General features: G+C 42.4%; 1 protein-coding gene and 1 long non-coding RNA gene across 2 annotated transcripts in view; both read right to left on the bottom strand.

Annotated features, from left to right (window-relative positions):
* tyr (tyrosinase) overlaps nt 1–6339 on the bottom strand; it is a 46495-nt gene extending 40156 nt beyond the window's left edge. The window contains exon 1 of the mRNA XM_078402691.1: nt 5281–6339. Within this exon, the coding sequence (XP_078258817.1) occupies nt 5281–6114 (834 nt within the window). The 5' untranslated portion in view covers nt 6115–6339. The remainder of the gene's footprint in view (nt 1–5280) is intronic.
* A 10497-nt stretch (nt 6340–16836) lies between these two features.
* Nucleotides 16837–25699, bottom strand: part of LOC144595573 (uncharacterized) — a 45187-nt gene continuing 36324 nt past the window's right edge. Inside the window, exons 2-3 of the long non-coding RNA XR_013547511.1 lie at nt 22791–22895; nt 16837–17043 (exon numbers count right to left, since the gene is read on the bottom strand). This is a non-coding gene — a long non-coding RNA (uncharacterized LOC144595573). The remainder of the gene's footprint in view (nt 17044–22790; nt 22896–25699) is intronic.

Raw genomic sequence — 25699 nt, 5'->3', positions numbered from 1 at the left:
CAGCCCAGCCCATCACACAAACCAACCTCCCCTTCCATTGACTCCATTTATACTTCATGCTGCCTTGGCTAGGCCAACAGCATAATCAAGGACGAGTCGCACCCTGGCCACTCCCTCTTCTCCCCTCTCCCATCAGGTAAATGTTATAGAGTTGTAAAAATGCACATCTCCAGATTCAGGGATAGTTTCTTCCCAACTGTTATCAGGCAACTGAATCATCCTACTACAACTAGAGAGCAGTCCTGAACTACTATCTATCTTATTGGTAACCCTTGTACTATCTTTGATCGGATTTTACGAGCTTTACTTCGGTACGCATGACAATAAATTAAACTAAAACTGATCTATTTCCAGTGCTTTAGCTGCTCGGAATGCTCCCCACAGGAACGTTTTAATTAGCAAACAGACATTGAAATCGGGATTGTCACATGATTGATTATTAACTTCAAAACTTACTTGCAGTTATTCTTAAAATTAACCTTCTGTTGCTAAAATAGATTCCATGCTTTGTTTTACACTGTCCAAGTGTCCCTCACTGGATACAAAGAGTGGTTGTGCTAGTGGGAGAGACTGTTGATGCATTCTTAGGCAGAGGTGGAGAAGGATAATACAATGGAACTGTCACACAAGATTGACACGGTGATGTTCTAGAGGATGCAGAAGGAAATGAATCTGGTAAATGTTCCGAAAACATCATTAACACAATCAAAAAGATCAAGAAGTGAGATTGGAGTCATTTTCCATCAAATCAAGGGAAAGGTCTGAATGGGTGTGGCACCAAGATGCTCGGGAAAAATGGTCAATGAACATCAAAGGGAAAACTCTTGGAGATATGCCATGCAGTGAGGAAGATGGTTGGGGTTGTTGGAGGTCGACATCCAGCCCCGAGACATCAATGCAGGAGTTCTTCGCAAGACATAGGCAACATTCAGCCATGTGTTGATAAATGTCAAGCACCAATCGCAATACAAGAGTGCTAGACAATGATGATCTCCATTGAAAGCAATGAAAGTGAATTAAAATACTAACCCGTAGTAATCCATGGTATGAAATCACTACAATCCCATCAACAACACCTTGGGAGTCTCCGCTGACTAGAAACTCAATTTGGCCAGCCACTTTAACATACGGTCACAATAGGAGGTCAGAGGTTGGGTATAAACCAGCAACGGACTCACCTCCTGATTCCACAAACCCATTCTACTCCCTATGAGGCAAAGGCATAGAAGAAGAATGGAATATTTACCCTTTGTCAGGATACATGCAGCTCCAACAGTACTGAAGGAGGACAACATCTTCTATGACATAGCAAATGACTTGAGTGGTGCCCCATTCTCTGCCTTGTGTTAACTCCCTGCACCAGTCCTGCTCCATGGCCATAGTATTTACCAGCTATAAAGTGCACTATAATCACTCGCCTAGGCTTCTCCAGCAGCAGCTCCCAAATCCATGGCCACCAACTCCATGCAGGACAAAAGTAGGAAGTGCATGGAACACCTCCACTATCCTTCTCAACATCACCAACCCACTTCCCCTCTCTAAATCGCAAACAATTCTGATTTAGAAAGCATCTCCTGCCTTTGTTGCTGGGTTTAAATCCCGGATCTCCGCAGCCAAGAGAACAATGGGAGCACTTTCACCAGAAGGACTCACCAGAAGCAGTTCCACGAGGCAGCTCACCATTGTTTCATTTAAGGGCATTACAGTCAAGCAATATATATCTATAAATATATTCATATTTATTACTATTTGAATGTAATATTACTAAAAACTAGGCTTGTTACAGTGCCCCACACATACACAGTACCTCGCCTATAGGTACATTAAGCAATACTTCCGATATTCAAGGGTCTTCAAGAGAGTGAACCTGCCGCTGAATCTTAGTGGTATGGGGTTCAGTCTTACTCCAGCGTAGGGAACACTCTGCACAATTTTGGAAGCAAGTGTAGGAAGGAACTGCAGATGCTAATTTATGAAGATAGGCACAACATACTGGAGTAAATCAATGACTCAAGCAGCATCTCTGGAGAAAAGGAATAAATGACATTTCAGGTCGAGACCCTGGAAGCTGGTTGTGTTCATATTGTGTAAAGTGTTTAGACTATGGACAGAACCAATGCTGTTAACCATGGGGTCTGTAGCCAGCTTCACGGACTTGCAGTGATGGAGCCTATCATCATAGTCCTAATGATTTCAATGGATAGGCAAACAACTATTATCCTGGTTCAGAATGCATCATTTAATTTCTGAAAGAATATTTTCTTTTTCTTTATTTTACTTTTATTTAAGGAATATTTTCTCTTACGTGAAGAGTTTTGAGAGGATCAAATCAATCCTGCCTTTGAATTTCAGAAAGCACAGTGCAATTGCTAAGGGGCATATACAGGATAGTGATAACAGTTCAAGAGAGATGCACATGCTTTTCCCTATTAAGATCTCAGTATTATTTCCTCTTGTCATTCTGTTAACCAGTGTACCTGTTGGAATTCATTGTTGAGGGGAAGGAGTCATGGGACACAGTCATTGTTCCGGCCCGTGTATATTACAATTAAGCACACTTCACTCTTGACATCTTAACAGTAAGATGTCAAAGTCAAGAATGTTTAATTGGTATACGTACTAGGACTGACACGGTGAATTCTTGCACTACAGGCATGTTAACACAACAAAACAAATAGATATACAATAAACAATAATACAATAAACTATCAGTTATACTAGGCAAAAAGACCATAATAGTGCAAGCTGAAGGACATAGTGCAACCATTACATAAAATCATTGTAGTTTGGTGCTGAGGGAGAATTGTGCTGAGGATTGTACAGTGTGGTTCTTTGAGTTAGATAATTGATAGGCCATTCTTGAGCCTAGAGGTCATGGGTCTCCGGTTCCATACCTTCTTCCCGATGGTAGCAGAGATGAGAGACTTGATTCTAGAGACAGGGTCAGCTAAGCAGAAGAGCCATGGCTACTGTTAAGATGTTGAGACTGCCCACATTCCTAAATGGTCAAAGGTCTTGATGTCACCTAGCTAGAGTCCTCACCAATTTCTGCAGAATTGTGGATACAGCCCAGCCCATCACACAAACCAACCTCCCCTTCCATTGACTCCATTTATACTTCATGCTGCCTTGGCTAGGCCAACAGCATAATCAAGGACGAGTCGCACCCTGGCCACTCCCTCTTCTCCCCTCTCCCATCAGGTAAATGTTATAGAGTTGTAAAAATGCACATCTCCAGATTCAGGGATAGTTTCTTCCCAACTGTTATCAGGCAACTGAATCATCCTACTACAACTAGAGAGCAGTCCTGAACTACTATCTATCTTATTGGTAACCCTTGTACTATCTTTGATCGGATTTTACGAGCTTTACTTCGGTACGCATGACAATAAATTAAACTAAAACTGATCTATTTCCAGTGCTTTAGCTGCTCGGAATGCTCCCCACAGGAACGTTTTAATTAGCAAACAGACATTGAAATCGGGATTGTCACATGATTGATTATTAACTTCAAAACTTACTTGCAGTTATTCTTAAAATTAAAATAGATTCCATGCTTTGTTTTACACTGTCCAAGTGTCCCTCACTGGATACAAAGAGTGGTTGTGCTAGTGGGAGAGACTGTTGATGCATTCTTAGGCATTCTTAGGCAGAGGTGGAGAAGGATAATACAATGGAACTGTCACACAAGATTGACACGGTGATGTTCTAGAGGATGCAGAAGGAAATGAATCTGGTAAATGTTCCGAAAACATCATTAACACAATCAAAAAGATCAAGAAGTGAGATTGGAGTCATTTTCCATCAAATCAAGGGAAAGGTCTGAATGGGTGTGGCACCAAGATGCTCGGGAAAAATGGTCAATGAACATCAAAGGGAAAACTCTTGGAGATATGCCATGCAGTGAGGAAGATGGTTGGGGTTGTTGGAGGTCGACATCCAGCCCCGAGACATCAATGCAGGAGTTCTTCGCAAGACATAGGCAACATTCAGCCATGTGTTGATAAATGTCAAGCACCAATCGCAATACAAGAGTGCTAGACAATGATGATCTCCATTGAAAGCAATGAAAGTGAATTAAAATACTAACCCGTAGTAATCCATGGTATGAAATCACTACAATCCCATCAACAACACCTTGGGAGTCTCCGCTGACTAGAAACTCAATTTGGCCAGCCACTTTAACATACGGTCACAATAGGAGGTCAGAGGTTGGGTATAAACCAGCAACGGACTCACCTCCTGATTCCACAAACCCATTCTACTCCCTATGAGGCAAAGGCATAGAAGAAGAATGGAATATTTACCCTTTGTCAGGATACATGCAGCTCCAACAGTACTGAAGGAGGACAACATCTTCTATGACATAGCAAATGACTTGAGTGGTGCCCCATTCTCTGCCTTGTGTTAACTCCCTGCACCAGTCCTGCTCCATGGCCATAGTATTTACCAGCTATAAAGTGCACTATAATCACTCGCCTAGGCTTCTCCAGCAGCAGCTCCCAAATCCATGGCCACCAACTCCATGCAGGACAAAAGTAGGAAGTGCATGGAACACCTCCACTATCCTTCTCAACATCACCAACCCACTTCCCCTCTCTAAATCGCAAACAATTCTGATTTAGAAAGCATCTCCTGCCTTTGTTGCTGGGTTTAAATCCCGGATCTCCGCAGCCAAGAGAACAATGGGAGCACTTTCACCAGAAGGACTCACCAGAAGCAGTTCCACGAGGCAGCTCACCATTGTTTCATTTAAGGGCATTACAGTCAAGCAATATATATCTATAAATATATTCATATTTATTACTATTTGAATGTAATATTACTAAAAACTAGGCTTGTTACAGTGCCCCACACATACACAGTACCTCGCCTATAGGTACATTAAGCAATACTTCCGATATTCAAGGGTCTTCAAGAGAGTGAACCTGCCGCTGAATCTTAGTGGTATGGGGTTCAGTCTTACTCCAGCGTAGGGAACACTCTGCACAATTGCTCATGTTCATGAGCCTCACCCTCCACCAACCCCCCATCCCCCTCACCCACCAACACTGGAGAAGCTGAAAGTCAGTTCACATATTGTCCACATTATAAAATACTGCAGGATATAAAACATCAACGAATATGCCACAGGCCAGCCACAGTTAGATATTACCTAGAAGGAAGAAAAATAGACCAATGTATAGAAATAATATTTTACAATTGGGAACATGCACGGTTTAAGTTAAATTCTCTTTCACAGAATAAACGTGGAGGTAAAATATTATCTTTGTGTAGTACCTGCCATGCGGAAAAGATGGAACTCAAGCTGAGAAGGTTGGGGTCTGTGGTATGGCGGCCTCCCATATACTCGTCAGTACAGATGGTGCACGATTCGGAATCTCTCCAGTCCCAGTAGGGGATGGTGAAGTTGTAATTGTTCACTGTCTTCCTCAGTTCGTTTTCCCACATCAACATGAAGGCTCGGTGCCAGGTGAGGAAGGCTGGGCCTTCGTGGGCAAAGTCAATATCTGGCCAAACGCCGGACGCACCCAGCATCGCGTCTCTGGACGTGTAGTAATGCATCCAAACAAACAGATCATACACACTCACGTCTCTGAACACGGGGCTTGAGCCATTGCGCATTTGGGCATAAGTCCCTGTGGTGATCTGATAGGTCTGGCTGATGGTGTACTTCGCGAGGTTGAGGTAGGCAATCAGCTGGTCCTTCTCTGCGCCACTTAGCTCCAATATATTTTTCCTGATGGACATGCGTTTCTCTGCGCAATTGGCACCGACAAAGCCAAACCTGCAGTCCTCGCAGTGGACGCCCATGAAGTTTTGGTTGCATCGGCAAGTCCTGTTGTAAAAGACCGTCGGCCACCTTTCCCGGTCATCCACCCCCGCGAACGGGAACTGGGCTCCATAAGGAACGGAGATCAGCAGCACGTCTTCACACGAACCCCTCCCAGACCTCACTCCACACGGGGAACTGTCCCCACGCCAAACTGGGCAGCACCTTTTGCTGGAGAGCGCATCTGGAGAGGTGCACGCACGGGGGAATTGCTGATGAGAGACTCTGGAAAGGCTCTGAACGCAAAGAAACCAAAGAATCACGTTTTGGGATGGTTTCATCCTGCTTCGATTCAGGACGAGGATTCAAACACTTCGACTTATATCTCAACCTCGCATCACATGCCCAGGATTAATGGAAAGAGGTTTTTTTCTTTCCCTGATGGCGTCAATCACGACCTCACCACAGCCCACATCTGATGGGGTTTTGCAATTCCTTTTATTTCCATTTCCCGCTCAAAATCTGTGTGATTCTCAACAATGATTAGTTCAACTCCTTATATAATATTTGAACTACTTCTAGACGGTAATAGGTAATTATTCACATTTCCACAGAGAAGACTCAATCGATTCATCAAACGCATGTTACGGGTAAATAACTTGAAACTCACTCTTCAAAGGAAGCCACCAGATGGAATTTGGATGGTTAAATTACAGCATTCACGGTCCACTCAAAATAACTTGGAGACAGCAGGCATGTAGGAAACACGTCCCTTCATACTGTCCTCCAGAATGCAGGCTGGCTAGTCACCTCTGCAGTCAGTGGTTCTGTGCAGAATAAGGTGGCTGTGAAACTCATTAATCTAATGTTTAAAAAAAACGGACATCCCGTGTTCAGTCCAACGCACCAGAGAATGTTAAGAATTTGCCCTGGTGCAAGTCAGGAGGGCGAGATGATGTGTGAACTGGGTTGCTGACATTGTAAGGCACAAAGCGAACTGTGGATCACAAGCCCAACGTTTGAATGGCACAAGAAGCACGGGTTTCTTTAATCCTCGGGCTCTGGACCGCAGGGTGCATTTGAAGTTTAACAATAATGCTTATTCTTGTGTTGGAAGGAACTGCAGATGCTGGTTTACATCGAAGATAGGCACAAAATGCCGCAGTAACTCATTTAGAGGGCGGCGTTTAGACGTTTTAAATGCAATTCCATTACTTTGCCGGTGGTCAGATGACAATTCGGAATAAAGTTGCTTCCACAGGCAATCCTGTATTCGTGTCAAGGTAATTGTACACTTTATAAACGAGGAATGGAGCCCGCAAAAAAGGACGAGGAGGCGAGAAGTGGATGTTTATGGGTTTCATTCATGCACAGGTAAACAGATTAAATGGAACACTTTTGTATTTACGCGGCTAGAGGATTTTCCAAGACTAGGTCCAAAATTAACTTTTATTTTGTAGGAGACTCAAGGAATTGTAGATATTGGAATCACGAGCAAAACACAACGTGCTGGAGGAACTTCTGAAGAGGGGCCTCGACCCAAAACATCGCCTGTCAGAAGGCGCCTGACCCATTGAGTCACTTTTTGCTCAACTTTTTAAGTAGTTTTTCCACCGCAGGTATCTCCCGGACCCGCTAGCCCATATCCACGAGGATTTGCCCCAGGGAATAAGGGCTGAGCAAATCTAAAGCTCAAACGGGGATGGATATGCCGAAATAGGAAAGAGCTCAGTAGCTTGATCAAAGTGTGGCATTTAACAGATTTACCAGGAGTACGCGGAATTGAAAAGTTGTGGGATATTTAATTGACAAACATATGGCATGGAAACAGGCCCTTTGGTTCACCGAGTCCACACCGGCTACCAATCACCTGTTCACACTAGTTCTCTGTTGCCCCACTTTGCCATCCACTCCCTGCACACTCGGGACAAATTACAGAGACCATTGAAACTACAAACCCGCACGTCTTTGTGAGGGAACCCATGCGGTCACAAGGAGAACATACAAACTCCACACAGCAGCCGGGGACTGGATTTAACCTGGGTCTCTGCCGCTGCGAGGCTCTACCAGCTGAGCCACTGTGAGAGAGTTTCAAGGATTGTAGTGAAGACGGCCCTAAGTTTTATCAGCATTAACTGAGTGCACAGAAGACAGTGGGTGCAAATAGGAATCTGGGGTACAGGATGGCTCTGGGAAGTGGAGGTCATTTACGTTCAAAGACAAATGCTGTATGTCTGTCAGTAAACTTGGAGATGATGAGTAATTGGGACTTGATGTCACACAAAATTCATATTGGCTGAACTTTAGACTGGTTGAAGATAATGGAAGCTGGAAGGTCAGTGAGGAGAGTATTAGAGTTTCACCATCTGTGAAAGTCACAAAGGTTTGGATATGATTTCACCAACTTTTCCCAATAGCAACAAACAGGAGAAAACACAAATACAGGAAAGGTTACAGGGACCAAACCGCACTTTGATTCCAGGACTAATCACCCTAAATCACCTCTCCAGCGTTGACCCAACCATATGGAAAATCTATGCATCATCAAGAACTAGTACAGTGAAATCTGGAGCAAATGAAAAAGTGATGCTGGAGGAACTCCATCATCTGTGGAGGGAAATGGACAGTTGATGTTCTAGTCAGGAACCTTCATCTGAACTGAGGGAGTAGAGGGGAGATGGCCATGATTTGTAGATGAGAGGGAGGGATGGGGTAAGATCTGACAAGCCATAAGTAAGGATGGCAGATGGAATTACAGTGCCCTCCATAATGTTTGGGACAGACATTTATTTATTTGCCTCTGTACTCCACGATTTGAGATTTTTAATAGAAAAAATCAAACGTGGTTAAAGTGCAAATTGTCAGATTTTAATAAAGGCCATTTTTGTACATTTTGGTTTCACCATGTAGAAATTACAGCTGTGTTTATACGTAGTCCCCCCATTTCAGGGCACCATAATGTTTGGGATACATGTTTGTAATTGCTCAGGTGTGTTTAAAAGCCTCCTCAATGCAGGTATAGAGAGCACTCAGCACCTAGTCTTTCCTCCAGTCTTTCCATCACCTTTGGAAACTTTTATTGCTGTTTATCAACTTGAGGACCAAAGTTGTGCCAATGAAAGTCAAAGAAGCCATTAAGAAACTGAGAAACAAGAATAAAACCGTTAGAGACATCAGCCAAACCTTAAGCTTATCAAAATCAACTGTTTAGAACATCATTAAGAAGAAAGAGTCTTTACACCAATAAAGGGGTATTCTACTAGTTTTAGCAAAAAACATTAATATTATTTAATTTGCGCTGTAAAATAAATGTTTAGTGTAAATGGTTTTTACTTAGTTGGTGCATTATTCATCAGAAGATCCATGGCTAAATTACAGAGTGGAAGACAATCGAAAAGTCAATGTTTTAAAATTAGGTTTCATTTCATGTTAGACTTTTACAATTGATTAAACAGAAGATCAGCTTTCTGTTTGTAGATAAAATTAGAACAAATAATTTCTACTGAGAATTAGATATTGAATGTTTTAAGGCCTGCAAGTATTATTTAATCATTTATAATATTATTAGGTTTTCAATTTGCAGCATAATGTCATATAATAGAATTAGCTTTAATGCAAGTAATGCAATGCGGGATTGCATTTTATGAATCAGAAATGCAAATACAAATAATTTAAACATTATTAATCTCAGTAATTATGTTAATATCAATCATTATTGTACTTGAACTTACTTCAGACTATCGGTGATTCAATGTTAATTTTGAATTCTTCCTCTTTTTTTGTAAATTGGGTGTGTTGGGGCCTTGTAATTTGGAAGATGAGATATAAAAGTTGTCACATTCAGAAAATTACCAAGGGCTATTGTGAAGTTCATCACAGACTTGATTTTGTAGGATTGTTAATGCCACAAGGACTCATGGAAACAAGGTTGTGAAAGCAGGCACATTCCTTTGTAGCAAATGGGTCAGGGAAACCAAAGCTGTCACCCTGGGCACACTGATGGTCTTGTGACTGCTTATGCTTCCAAATGTCTCTGAGGATCACAGATGCTTAGCAATACTTGGCAAACAATTACATAATTAAAATATATCCAAAACATTTTTTTAATTAATAAATTCATGTAAAACCATCCTAACTGATATAAATTAATGAAGCATTAATAAAAACAAAGTAAAAAAGAGCAAGTCACTTACCTTCACTTACTCTACTCGTGAAGGTCAACAAATTTATTCAAATCAATTTTTTTTGCACTAGATTCACTAGCTCTGGCTGGCATTGAGATGAGCAGCCAGATATAACATCTACTCAGCCATTCACCAGAGGATATATTACGAATGCCCCTGGAATCTATGAGGTGGATGGGGAAATCAAATACACTCATGGTACCTCCAATAATTCTGCATTGCAATATGGTGAAGTGTGGAGTGCATGACATATATACTGCAGCTAACCAGTAGATCGCAAACAAAGTGCTAACAAACCTTCAGTTTGATTCGGCTTTGTATTAGACATGGCTGCATGAAAGTTAGGATTTATTGAAAACAAATGTTATTTAGCCTTTTTTGGTTTCAATTAGGTTTTGAAATGCATTTGACTTCTTTGTCTCGATCATGATTGAAAACAATATCAGGAACAGATAGAAAGTGTGTTCCAGTTTCATCCAGAATAATGCTATGAAAATTAGCTTGGTGAACAAGCAGTTTGTTTAATTGCAAAACTAAGCCATCAGATTCAAATATAAACATGCTGTGGGGTTAAAGCAGATGTACGTCTGGATATCAGATTTGTGAATTTAATAAACAGTCATGTAGCTGAATTTGAGATTTGAGATACTGTTTACACATGGATTGGGGCTGTACATTTTAACAGAGTGTTTGATTTGAAGCCAAATTGAAGAGCAATAGATATGCTCAACAAGGACAAATATATTGTTGACATGGAATGGATTTATCAAAGATAAGTACAGATAAATCATAATAATAGTTTTTCTAAGATTTATGCCACAGGAATTTTTAAATAGAACAATTACTGGGCATAAATAAAATGATTCTGTCCTAGCGATTTTTCATTTACCATATTAATAAGCTTGATTGGTGGAAGTTTAAATTCCTCAGTTAAACACATCTAAGACAAACACAGAAGATAGACACAAAAAGCAGGAGTAACTCAGCAGGTCAAACATCATCTCTGGAGAAAAGGAATAGATGACGTTTCGGATCGAGACCCTTCTTCAGACGGGTCTGACTGAACCCGCTGAGTTACTCCAGCTTTTGGTGTCTATCTTCGATTTAAACCAGCATCTGCAGTTCCTTCCTAAGACAAACACAGGTAATTCCACCCATTATTTTACACGACTGTGTAAAACAGGTAGAGCCTGTTTCCTCGACCACAGGCATTCTGTGGTTACAGTTTCTCCCATCTAAAGTTGTACTGTAACTTATTGCAATTATTTACCAAGGCTGTTCTGAGTACATACTCCGAAACCCACACCCTGGATCAATTGGAAGGAGGAAGGAAGGGGGAAGAGACGTACACCACCTGCAAGTAACCCATCCGTCACATTCATCAACACGTGGAAATATTTCACCATTCCTTCATCACCATATCATATCATATATATACAGCCGGAAACAGGCCTTTTCGGCCCTCCAAGTCCGTGCCGCCCAGTGATCCCCATGCATTAACACTATCCTACACCCACTAGGGACAATTATTACATTTACCCAGCCAATTAACCTACATACCTGTACGTCTTTGGAGTATGGGAGGAAACCGAAGATCTCGGAGAAAACCCACGCAGGTCACGGGGAGAACGTACAAACTCCTTACAGTGCAGCACCCGTAGTCAGGATCGAACCTGAGTCTCCGGCGCTGCATTCGCTGTAAAGCAGCAACTCTACCGCTGCGCTACCGTGCCGCCCATCTTCCATCTTCCACCTGTCATCATTTTTCTAAATTAGGCTAAATACCTCAGATTGATCAGTATGGAAGAGGAGTTTTTATTCTAATAATTATGTTATTCTGTTGCAATATCTCAAAGAAAAGAACAACTTGTGAGTATTAGTTAAAAGTCATACACTTCGTTGATTCAAGCAAAAATCTGAACTGACTTGACACTGAGCCATGACTGCGTCCATATTTTTGGTTAGGAAGTTTTATGAAACCTCTTATCGAAGAAGAATAGGAGGGAGAGAGTTCAACTGAGAAAATTTCAGCAGCTAGGTCTGAAACTGTTGAAAGAACAGTCACCAAAGGTGGAGCAATTAAGATCAGGAGATACCAAAGGCCAGGTCAGGCGGAATGGTAATGTCCTGTAGCTATGGATGAGGTTCCTGCGATCGGGAAGGATGGGGTGAGACCATTGAAGGAGCGGAATGGCAGTGAATTATAATATTAGAGAGTATGTTCATTTAATTGCCCCCATATTAAACGAACACGCAGAATATGGTTTATTTTACTAGTGAAATGTTTTAGCCATTGATTGTAATTGTTTATTTCACCCAGGTATTCAGAGTCTTGTAACTGACAATGAGCTGTCTACCCATTTCCCCCGCAGCTTATGGCCATAATGAAAGATTCAACACTCTATCTGCTCCCTCATGATGAGTTCATCATATATTAAGAAGAAATGGTTGCTGGATTTGCAATAGAGTTTGAGATTTTAATTCATAGTCAGCATTGGATATATGCCACTACCAGTGGTACTGTGAGTCCTCTTAGGAAATTTTGTTTTTCCCTCAGATGCACAAGGAGTGTAGGATGGAATGCTAAATAAATATTCTTTGTGATGTGGCATGGGGATGCTGCCTGATCCATTGACTTACTCCAGCATGTTGTGTCTTTCCTAAGGTAGGCAGCCTGTTGTTGGTACATTCAAGGTAGGCAGTATTGAACATAGTGCTTCTAAACCCTTTAAAAATGCCCAGGTGACTGAGCTTTCATTCAAATTATAGTGACATCATATAGTGAAGTTCAATCTCAAGTAGGGTCCACGTTCTCCAGAGTTGCAGCCTGACCTGCCAAGTTACTCAGGCACCCTCTCCTCCCCCACTCCCCCTCCCATCTCCCCCCCTCTCTCCCTCGCCCCCTCGCCCCCTCCCCTTGCCCCCTCCTCCCCCCTTCCCCCCTCTCCCCCTCCCTCCCTCCCCCCTCCCTCTCCCCCTCAACCCTCTCCCTCCCCTCCCCTTTCCCTCTCTCCTCTTCCCTCCCTCCATCCCCCTCCCTCCCTATCCCCCTCCCCCCTCCCACCCCCTTTCCCCTCTGTCCCTCCCTCACCCCCTTCCCTCGCCTCCTCTCCCCCTGATCCTCCTCTCTCCCTCTCCCTCTCCTCCCTCCCTCTCCCCTAACGTTGCCCCTCCGGCATTGGTGCAGCACCCTCCCCTCCCTCCCTCCCTCCCTCCCTCCCTCCCTCCCTCCCTCCCTCCCCCTCTTCCTCCCCCCTCGCCCCCCTCCCCCTTGCCTCATTCTGTTCCCCCTCGCCTTGCCCTCCTCCCCCCCTCCCTCTCACCCCTTTCCCTCTCCCCGCCTCCCCCCTAGGTTTGACTCTCCTGCATTGGTGCAGCACCCTCTCCTCCCCCACTCCCCCTCCCCTTCCTCCCCTCCCTCCTAAAGGGCCGGTAAGAGGAACTGGGTTTGTGCCTTCCGCGCCATCAAGGTTGGCTGTGAAAGGAGCCCCACGGAACACAATGGCTGAATGGTGGCCAGGCGAGGAGAGGGACAATGGTTTGCTGGCCGATCCAGATAAAGGCGATGGCTGGAGGTCCTGCAGCTGCCTAGGACTCAACAGGGAGGTCTGTTCCATGAGACCAAGTTCTTGGACCGGACTCGACCTGCAGCGGCATGGAGGTCACCTACAGTTTTGCTTGGACAGGCTGACCCTGCAATGAGCCTTTATGGCCAGCTGCACTTAAAACAACCTGAACTTTGAAAGTGGCACCAAAACCTGGCGACTCTTGTAAATGGTTTCAGTGAACTATTCCTATACACTTTGATTTCTGTGTTGAAATCTGTGATTTTGCTTATGTACAGTAATAAATGACTAACTATGCAAAAAAACACATTTTTTGTACCTCGGTATTTATAATAATAAAGAACATTTGGACCATTGGACCATTGACTCCTGTACTCTATATGGTTGTGCTGTGCAAGAACAATCACCAACCTTTGCATACGCAAGGACACAATAATTGGTGCTTAGTTTGGGAATTAATCTTGCATGTAGGGGCTTATTATCAGTAAAGCAATGTGGCATAAAACTATTCAGTGTGTTTCATTTTCAATCTCTGCATAATTGTCTGTTCCTTGTGTGTGTGTAAGAAGTGAAAGTGCCGATCTTCTCTTGGGGGTGAAAGCAATCACCAGAATCACAAATTCATCCATCATCTTACATCCATACCATAAATTAACATATCACATACCTGCTTCAAATTGAACAAGAAGAACCACAATAGCTAATCTTTTCTTGCATTCATCATATAAACGTTGTTGCTTTTTGATCTGCACCCATATTTTATGCTTCTTTAACATGATGCTACGATTTGTGCAGTATTGGTATTGTTTTGTTATTGCCATGTGTACAGTTAAAGGCTTTTATTTACATACTAGGCAATTAAATCAGATCCTTCTATACATAAGTACAATCAAGCCATACACACAAACATTAAGTAGTGTATAGAGAAAAATACCAGAGGTCAATGTAGTGTTACAGTTCCAGAGCAAAAGTCTAATGTCCATAATGAGGTAGGTTGGAAGATTTGGACTGAACCCTAGCTTTTGTATCATCTTTGTAAATTCTGTGCAAGATGTGGAAGGAATCACATGCAATATTGCACTGTACCCAGAAATGATCACGGTTTCAGATTCTGGAACACTTTTTCCTTCACTACCTCTAGGGTAGTGACATTAACCTTCAACCTGAGGAACACTGCACCTCGATGTAAAAACCTGCACTTGCTTCACTTGAACTTCAGATTGTGCTCACACGAAGGCATTATGGTCTCTATTTTTTCATTCAATTTCATTTTACTTCCATAAAAAATCAGAAGATTTTTTTTTCTTCACTGCTTGTGGCAATCAATGGATCATTTTGGTTACACAAACAATGATCGACTTATGGTAAGGTACTGTGAGCTACTTTTGTCAATGTCTGTCTGTCAATGTCTCGCCAACAGTCTGTCCTTTCTTCTTTTTGTTATTTTTAGTATGTGTTAAAAAGCATGTTGTAGTGTTCCTTGGTTAGTTTTGTGTGGGGGGTTGGGGGAGGGTTGGGGGAAACTTTTTTTCAATCTCTTACCTCAACGGAGATGCGATTTTTATCTGTATTGTATCTCCGCCCCCACTGCAACCTAACATCGTGGAGTTGGCGGCCTTTCCTGGAGACTCACCCGGCGCTCCAAGCCGCTGGAGTCTGCGGGACTTTAACATCATGGAGTTTGCAAACCCTTTGCTGGGGATCGAAGCTCCAACCACGGGGCCTGTGGACTTAACGTCATGAATCCCGCGGTCTCTGGTAAGAAGAGGCTGACTCGGGAGCTCCATGCCGCGGAGAGAGTTTCAACCACCCCAATGCAGGAGTTTCGATCACCCCGACGGTGGCTTCGATCATTGGATGCGGGGGCTTTGATTGTGATTGTGATTTTGATTGCGCCTCGACTGTGGATGGTTTGACTGCCCCGTCCATGGGAGAACAAAGAGGAAGTAGCTTGAACTTTATTGCGTTCCATTACAGTGAGGAATGTGGAATCCACTCTGATGGATGTTTATGTTAACTTTTATGTGGTTGTGTGTCTTGTTGCTTTTCAGTCTGTATGGCTGTATGGTAACTCAAATTTCACTGTATCTTAATTAGTACATGTGACAATAAACTGACCTTGAAACCTTGAAACCTTGAAAACCGAAAAAGCTGAAAATACGCAGCAGGTCAGGCCACGGCTGTGGAAAGTGAAACAGAGTCAATGCTTCGGGTCAAAATTTCTTTGTTGGAAGGTATGAGAATATTCAGTTGTTCATAAGCTTGGAAAGGATCCAGTTTGTGAGTCCCTTTGTTCCTGTCATCTCCACATACATACAGTTTGAAGTGGGTAATGGATATTGATAGGCCACAGAGGCCATGATTTAGTATGAATGTATAACCCTCATGTAAGGATAGAGTTTTGTTTGCCTTAGGCACTACTGCTATTCATGAGGCCAACCTACTGAACTCAGATTTCTCAACACAACATTTTGATCTAGTCTTCCAATTCCCTTTCAAGAATTCCTTTTGACATGGTGACTGGTCTGGACTTGCAACGTTCTGGTTTTGCATCAGACCTGATGTTAAATATGCACCTTGTCATAGCTATGCAGCTAGGTTCAAATCGAGAATCAAGACTTTGCAACGATGCATCAAATTTTAACTTTAAAGTGGAACATAGAAAGTTTCACCCTGAATTGAGTTACCTTTGCCAGTCCTTTCCACTAAATATGGCCCGTGTTTCAAAGTGTGCTTGGATGATGGGCAGCTGTTCTCACCATCCTGTTCTTTGCAATGTGCACCGTTTTCAGACTATCTGATTCATTTGCGTTTCTCTTCAATGGTGTCAGCTGTGAACTTGTTCATTATCAAACCATTTAGAACATTGTCAGTTTGATTACCAATAAACCGGTTGCCAATCAATATCTCAACTTGAAGGCAGAAAGCAAAAAACTGCAGATGCTGGATATCTGAAATAAAGGTGAAAATGTTAGAGATATTCAGTTTCATTGGACAGAGTTGCAGAGTTAACGGTTCAAGTGCATGACCTATCACAGAACAAGTGAGAAAATAAGCATGTGTTGAGTTGCAGCGAGAGGGGAAGGGTGGGAGAAGCAGGAAATGTCTGTGATAGTATAGAGACCAAGAAAATCCTCATGAGACAAATGTCATAGCTGCTGTCTAAGAAGAGGAAGTGAACACTTGTCAGTCATGCTGATATGTCCCCTGGGCATGCAGGTAAATGGAGATGAATTCAAGATTCAAGAGATTCAAGATATCTTTATTTGTCATCCAAAAAACAAGTTTTTTGGACGAAATTTCGTCACCCACAGTCCAACAATAAGAGCAATAAAATAAGCAAATTACACAACCCCAACCAACACAAAACCCCCCAAAAAGAAACATCCATCACAGTGAGTCTCCTCCAGTCCCCTCCTCACTGTGATGGAAGGCCAGAATGTCTTTTTCTCTTCCCCTGCCGTCTTCTCCTGCGGTCAGGCTGTTGTCGTTGCCATGTTCCAGGCTGCGCCGGACGGTGCTGGAAAAATACAAACACGTTAACAATGTTAGAACTGTGAAATGCAGAACATAGCAGTTGCTGGAAATCTGAAATAAAAGAAAATGTTGGAATTATTCAGCAGGGCAGAAAGCATTTATGGAGAGAGAAAAACTGAGTTAATGCTACAGGTACACAATATTAAACTCAAACTGGTCAATTTTGACACAAACAAGGAAGGGAAGATGAGGTGCTATTCCTCAGGAACAACAACAATAAGCTGCCTGAAGTGGTGAATTCACTGGTTTGGGACTTTCTGGCATATATTGTGCGTATTAAATGATGATTTATTTTGAAAAAAATGTTTGTCAGTATTATATTGATTATTTATTGCTCCTGTTCATTGGCCTCATACACAAATTTACCAGTTTGACAACAGAAAATGCTCCATTTCTAGCATACGTTAAATGTCTCAATGATCCTACATTTCTGATCTAATTCTAGCTTCTTGCTTAATGCTGACTTTAATCACTCCTCCATTGGCAGTTGTGCCTTCAGCTGCTCAGCCCCTAGATGATAGAACATCCTCCTTAACTCTCTCACTGTCTCTACCTCTCTTTCCTTCTTCGGATGCTCCTTATAATCTAACCCTTTGTCTAACCTTCTGGTCATCTTATCCAATATTAACGTCTTAGTTGATTCCTGTTTAATAGTAATGTGTAGGTAGGAACTGCAGATGCTGGTTTAAAATGAAGATAAACACAAAAAGCTAGAGTAACTCAGTGGGACAAACAGAGTCTGAATAAGGTCTCAACCCAAAATGTCACCCATTCCTTCTCTCCAGAGATGCTGCCTGTCCCGCTGAGTTACTCCAGCATTTTGTCTCTATCTCCTGTTTAACCGTACTCCTGTCAAGCACCATAAAAAAAAATTTGGTGTGCAATCGTTGCTATATAAATAAGTTGTTGGTTTATAGCAGGTATTTTGTTTAAATATTATACATTGCAAATGAATATACTGTTTAAAATTTAACGTTTTATTAAATGAACCAATTATTGACTGAAGGGTTCAGCTAAATGACAAAAGAATTAAAAAAAAATACAACAAGATGGTTGTACTTTACAAGTAATCACAATGATGTTCAAAGTAATGCTTGTCCAATGAATCCCACATTTTCAGCTTGTTACATCTACTCCGAGATTTTCACTTTAAATGTAACATCTTTTACAGGTTGTCAGTAGATGGCGCCATCTCCCTTTCACACTGCTTTGTATGGTTCAGCAAATCCACTCCAAATACACTTGTTCACCATTATATAAGACATTTGAAATTATTTCAATAATTGCCGCAATTTTTTTCTCTCCCCCTTTCCTGTGGCAATGATCTTATTGTAATGCTGTACAATTACGATATCCCAGGAGGTGTTGTTAACATAGAAACCAGCTGCTTGATCATTGTCCTTAGCATCCATGCATATAGATTTTACATCAAAGGCACCATAAAAGCAATGAAATGCTCGAGCAATGCTTAATTTATAAGTATATTCCTGGTCTCAGAAAATGGAGGGCAACTGTATTATCAGATTTGCTACAATGAATGAGAAGAGTTTAACACCCCTGGGGCAAGGACCTCTGAAAGTTGGTCAGGTGGGATGTCCACATGATCCTGACCATAGAATCTGACCACAGTTTATTAAAGGGATTTCAAATATACGTTGGGATTTCAGCAAGAGTCAGGTACTTGACCCTGCAGCTAGGAGAGGGGAAAATCAAGGTAAAATGGGGCCAATTAAAATAGCCAAATGATTCAGAGTGTTCAAGCGACGATTAAATGTTCGACAGAGGAACGTGAGCCAATGCAAGATTTACAATGACCTAGCTCCTAAGAGTCTCAAAAGCGATAGAATAGTAATTCTGGTAGAGAGAGAGTGAGAAGAAGAAAGGTTATTGGATACATATGGACGTATTCCAAAAGAATGATTTGCAGCTATTCTGACTCCTGATACCAAGTCGATGAGTAGCTATTGAATGCTCCATTAACCAAGGCAAGTGAAGCCATGAATTCTCATTCAGATGCTGGAATACCTCTGGAGGAATAACCAATCTCCATACCATCCGGTGCAGAAGATATACAGTAATCCTCGTTAATATGGATCTCTTTATAATGGATTTCGGTACTAGTGAATTGTCTCTTTAAGAACACATTCTGCTCGTGGCACTGTGGAGACCATTGAAAATGACAAGCCTTTGACATTGACAAGCCATTGCCATTGACAGGAAGTTAATTAGATCGACACTTAACTCTATTAAACAATGTAACAAACAGCCTTTATTAAAATTTAAACTTGCAGGAAAAAAATTTAGCTGTTAAAAAAACTTTGTACACTCAGCAGGTTAGTGCCTTTGGAAGGAAAATCGGAGTTAACATTTAAGGTCGATGTCCTTTCACCCTAAAATGTCATTGATTGGGGGACAGGGTTTCCTCACCCTGCTACACCACCACCACCACCCCAATGCCACACAGCTCCCATTCTGCTCTCAATCTCTGGATGTGGGAATCGGCACTAGGGACAGCAGTTATTACAGTTCCCCACCTGCACTGGACAAGGTGGTGCTGGGTGGTCATCTTGGGCCGCTGTGCTCCATGTGATGAGGGAGGTCCCACTGGGTTCCCGGTGACAGGGCTCCAAGAAGAACAAAGGGGGAACTGGCGTGGGGGAGGGGGGGGGGAATTTGTAACTTTGTGAGCGCCCTTCATGGATGACTATGACACCTTGGCAAGGTATGCAAGCAAAGAATTTCACTCTGACTTGTCACATGTAACAATAAAAGTTTTCATTCATTCATTTATTCTTTAATTCATTCATTTATTCATTCAGGATTCTGACCCAGCATCCAGGCAGTGATGTCATAGTCATAGAGTCATACAGTGTGGAAACAGGCCTTTTGGCTCAACTTGCCCATGCCATCCAACATGCCCCATTTACACTAGTTCCACCTGCCTGCCTGCCTTTGACCCATATCCCTCTAAACCTACCCTATCAATATCTCTGTCTAAATATTTATTAAACATTATGATAGTACCTACCTCAACTACATCCTCAACCACCTTGTTCCATACACACACCACCATTTGTGTAAAAAAGCTATTCCTCAGGTTCCCATTAAATCTTTACCCCCTCACCATAAACCTATGTCCAGAAAAGATCTAGTAAGGAATGTTTTAGGTCAGCAGGAGTAGATGGTGGATAAAATGGATAGGATAGACTTGTGGGTGGAAGAAAGGAAGATAGAGAGGTGTTCTAAGCTACAACAGGAGAGGCCCTTAGCAGATTCTTAGATTTACTGTCAAGGCAAAGGTAGCAGCAGTGGCAACACAATATCTAAAATTTAGATGATCAATACATTTTGTGGATTACACCAAATTGGTGGTGGAGTGGACTGTACAGAAGTTATTTAAGAATACAACTGGATGTACATAAACTGGAAACATATGCCAAGGAATGACAAGTGGAATTTAACTTGGATAAGTTGGGCACGGTGGCGCAGCGGTAGAGTTGCTGCCTTATAGTGCGTGCAGTGCCAGACTACGGGTGCTGTCTGTACGGAGCTTGTACGTTCTCCCCGTGACCGTGTGGGTTGTCTCCAAGATCTTCCACACTCCAGGTTTGTAGGTTAATTGGCTTGGGTTTGTATACTTGGTATGTGTAAATTACTTGGTATTACTTATACCAAGTAAACATACTTGGTATGTGCAATGTGTAAATCCCCAGTGTGTGTAGGCTTGTGTTAATATGCGGGGATCGCTGGTCGGGCCTATTACTGCGCGGTATCTCTAAACTAAACTAAACTAAACTAAGCTAAGTGTGAGATGTTGCATATTGGTAAGTTAAACCAGAACAGGGCTCACACAGTGAATGGTAGAGCACTTGAGAGTGTTGGCGAGTTGTGAAAACATGGGGGACCAAGAACATAATTCCCTGAAATGGGCAGTAATTGTTGCCTTTGCCACTGATCTCATAAATTAATTACCTTTACAGAAAAGTGTCACTATACCAGCTGCAGCTGTTAGATTAATATTACAATAAAAAGCTTCCTAACCTGCAAATGTGGAATCAAAACGATAATCTGTAGAGGCGGACTGTAACGTGGGCAGCCAAAAATTAATGTGTGGTTGTCATGGGAATGTATGTAGAGGAGTACAGAGACTCTCTGCAAATTGAGGTGTGCTTGAAATGATAAAATTTAAATGAATCTTGCAACCTTGGACAGAAAATAGTCCAGTGGAATTATTCTCAAAGAATAATGTTCGTCAGATATAAGGTGATGGTCATGTAAGTTATATCCATATTACTTGTTCTGTCCCTGCATTAAAATATTTACCATCAAGGATAATTACACCGCAAGGTTAACACAGTGACGCTACAGGTAGTACACATGTCTCAATTCTCCAATGACCTCAGCTCAATACTGTCCTCTGGTGTGGAGTTTGCATACTTTCCCTGTGACTCCGTCCTGTAATTTCAAAACAAGCTTTATTCACTGAAATATACAGGATATAATATGTAGGAGGTACAATAAATCAGTACATGATGACATGATATTGTCATCAAATCAAAACATTCATTCTGCTATCAAACCAATACTTACAATCCATCAAACCCACTCATGTTGCCACTTTCTTCAATGCACACATGTATTTAAGTGGCTGTTCCACTGAACACAGCTCCTTGTTTGGTTGCTGTGTAACCTTAGATTGAAGTCCTAAGTCCTAAGTAGGACCTTAGATTGAAGTCCTTCCCCACGAAGGCTGTGCATTGGCAACACTGAGCTTCGACGTGAACCACAATGTGTATTCCCATATCCTGGAAAGTGCCAATTGGCAGCATTGTCTTACAGACTTCTTATTACAATGAAAGAGAAATCAAAGAGCACGTTTCACTGAGTTCCAGCAGCAGCCGTTGCTTGACTCCTTATGCAACGCTGGGAATAGACCATGGATCGGAGAGTCTTCTGTGGCAAGGTTTCTTAGGATTATCCTTGACAAGGTCCCTTGCATCACTTTCAAGATCTTCTTGATAAATTCACAGTCCATGGAGGTCGCTGATTGTCCCATCTGCATTGCAGCTATCTCAAGGCCAGAATGAGGTGAGAATGAGACTCTGATGGTGCAGGAAGGATCTGAGAGTGAGGGCCCTTATCAATGCTGGTCTAGTGAGGTTTTGGTGCTTGCTGCTGAGTTCTGACGATGAAGCCACGAAGAACTGGAGTAACATGAGGTCAGACAGCATCTGTGAAGAACATGAAGAGGGGCAGGAATCACAGGGGGGAGAGGCAGTGAGAGAGGGTCCCATAACTCCCGTTGGAGACAGTCATATAGTCATGGAGTCATACCGCAAAGAAACAAGCCCATCGGCCAAATTTGCCCACACCGACCAACATGTCCCAACTGCACTAGTCCCACCTGCCTGCGTTTGACCATATCCCTCTAAACCGTATCCCTGTCCTATCCATGTATCTGTCTAAATGTTTCTAATGTTGTGATAGTCCCTGCCTCAACTACCTTCTCCAGCAACTTGTTCCATATGCCCACCACTCCTTGTGTAAAAAAAGTTACCCTTCAGGTTCCTATTTACCCCCTCAACTTAAACCTATGTCCTCTGGTTCTCGATTCCCGTACTCTGGGCAAAGGACTGCATTTACCAGTTCTATTCCTCTCACGATTTTGCACACTTCTATAAGATCACCCCTCATCCTCAGAGGATGAGTACTTTTGCAAAGTAGGCATACCTTGAGGCGATTTTGCAGAGGAGCAGTCAAAGTGTAAAAACTGCAGATGCTGGTTTGCATAATCGGACACAGAATGCTGGAGTAAGGCAGCAGGTCAGGCAGCATCTGCGGAGAACATGGAAAGGACAGTGTTACTGAGCTTTGACGATGAGACATTCGGCCAAATGGCTCTGACAATCTGTTTGGGAAACCACTTCACAGGATCCGTTGTGTCTTTGGGGCCATTGGGGCCCTGCAGGATGCCCGCGTTGAACACCACCTGACGAACCCAAAGTCAAATGTTTCTGCTTGGTTTCTCCTGAAGGCTCCAGCCTTTTATTCCCGTATCCCATAGACATGCTGGTTGCTAGGTTAATTAAATACAGTAAATTATCATTGGTGCAGGAATAAGTTAAAGGGAAAACATGTGGGGAAGTGTGATTATGGGATTGCTCTGAGAGATGGCATAGATTCAATCGGCCAAATGGGCTCTTTAATGCCATAGGAAAATTAATAAATAAGATCATAAGATACTGTAGGAGCATAATTAGGCCATTAAGACCATTGAATCTGCTCTGCCATTCAATTCATCATCATCATCATATCATATATATACAGCCGGAAACAGGCCTTTTCGACCCTCCAAGTCCGTGCCGCCCAGCGATCCCCGTACATTAACACTATCCTACACCCACTAGGGACAATTTTTTACATTTACCCAGCCAATTAACCTACATACCTGTACGTCTTTGGAGTGTGGGAGGAAACCGAAGATCTCGGAGAAAACCCACGCAGGTCACGGGGAGAACGTACAAACTCCTTACAGTGCAGCACCCGTAGTCAGGATCGAACCTGAGTCTCTGGCGCTGCATTCGCTGTAAAGCAGCAACTCTACCGCTGCGCTACCGTGCCGCCCTCAATTATGGCTGATCTATTTTTCCCTCTCAACCCCATTCTCCTGCCTTCTCCCTGTAATCTTTGATGCTCTTACTAATCAAGAACCAATCAATCTCTAGTTTAAAAATACCCAATGATTTTGCCGCCACCGCTGTCTGTGGCAATGAATTTCACAGATTCACCACCCTCTGGCTAAAGAAATCCCTCCTCATCTCCATTCTAATGGTCTGTCCTTTTATTCTGAGGCAGTGGCCTTTGGCCCTGGACTCTTCCACTGCTGGAAACATCGTCTCCACATCCACTCTATCCAGGCTTTTCATCATTCAGTAGGTTTCAATGAGATCCCTCCCTCATCCTTCTAAACTCCAGCGGGTACAGGCTCAGAGCCATCAAATGCTACTCATACGTTAACCCAATCATCACTGTAAACCTCCTCTGGACAATAAAAAATGAGCACTCTTCCTTTATCTGTCCATTAATCAATCCTCAATCCATTTGACCGCACACCAAATTTGTGTTCCATCCATTCATAATCAGAGACATTTTTCAGATGAAATTATTAGAAAATGCAAGTTATTGGTTTTTAGGAAAGAGACCTTATTATCCATGAATCATGAAACGTTCATTTACATTCTTGTACCTGCATGCAAGGTGCACCAAGTAGTTGTAGGATGGCAAATGGCATGTTGGCCTTTATTACAATAGGATTTGAATGCAAGAACATGCCAGGCCCCTGGGAGGATGACAGATGGAATGTTGTGCACAGGTTTGTTCTGACCGCCTAGGAAAGATGTACTTGCGATAGGTGAAGTGCAAGGAAGGTTCATTAGATTTATTCCTGCATTGGGTGGGTGTGGAGGGTGGGGTGGAGACAGTAAGCAGACGAGGCCTAGCTTCTCCAGAATTTAGAAGAATTAGAGGTGATTTCATTGATACATGCAATGATTTTAATGGGGCTTAACAGGTTGGGGCAAAAGATATAGAGCAGTGGTGAATTTTTAATATTATTGAACAGAAGTGTCTCGACACCAGGGCCATAGTCTCAAAATCAGTTGTTAACCACAGAACTGAGATGAGATTAAACCTTTTCACCTGGAAGATGAAGAATCTCTGACATTCACTAACCATGAAGTGAGTCAGGCTCACTCACTGAGTATGTTTGAGGCAGAGATGGAATGTGTATTAAATATTGGAGGGATAGGGTTTAGTTCAGGGAAGTGGCACTGAGGCAGAAGGTCAGCCATGACTTTATTGAATTGTAGAGAGATATCAAGGAGCAAGCGGATTACTCATGCTTCTATTACTTTTGATTTATGTTTCTGCGATAGCAATATCAATCCTTATGCCTTCAAAATGAAAAATCCTCTTGCTTTTCTGTGCCAATTATTTTTTCATTCAAGCACAATACAAGGAAACATTGCAAGAATTTTACCTTCTCATTCCAGAAAGCCTAATGATCTTCTTGTGCAAGCAATTACAGTGAATTTCCATCACAACATTTTGAAATTACCTTGATTGTTTTTACCTGGCATTTTGAAACTGAAATGTAATGCATCGCATTTCCCTAAAGAGCACTTAACAGGGATGATCGTGTTAAATGAAAAAGCCACAGTTGCTTGGAAGCATGTTAGACATAATAAATAACCCACATAAGTGACAGCAGACAGAATGGAGAGGTTTGCAGTGCAACATTATATTCCATTAAAACAAACAAAATTGATATCAAGAGTCTTATTGAGGTCAGTGTCACTGTTTGACAGCTTAATGAAATGGAGGACGTGGTGGGTTCAAGTTCTGTTACAGTGGGAAGCTGGCTCATCACGAAATTGAAGCAGACTTGAAACAGATTCAGGGAGTCATTTGAACACTGGCTAATGCAGAGGAGGGATTGTGTTCTCTCCCATACGCACTAAGGTTATTACTGAGGCTAGGGTTATTACCAAGATTCTCTCTGGATATGGAGACACCATTCTGTCAATGCCACTTGAATCACTGTTGGAACAGCACTGTCATTGTGTCTTATGAATTATGAC

The sequence above is a fragment of the Rhinoraja longicauda genome, chromosome 7, assembly GCF_053455715.1.
Source record: "Rhinoraja longicauda isolate Sanriku21f chromosome 7, sRhiLon1.1, whole genome shotgun sequence".
Taxonomy (NCBI): Eukaryota; Metazoa; Chordata; class Chondrichthyes; order Rajiformes; family Arhynchobatidae; genus Rhinoraja; species Rhinoraja longicauda.
Note: the sequence above shows the minus strand (reverse complement) of the source record. Positions and strands in the feature narration are given on the sequence as shown.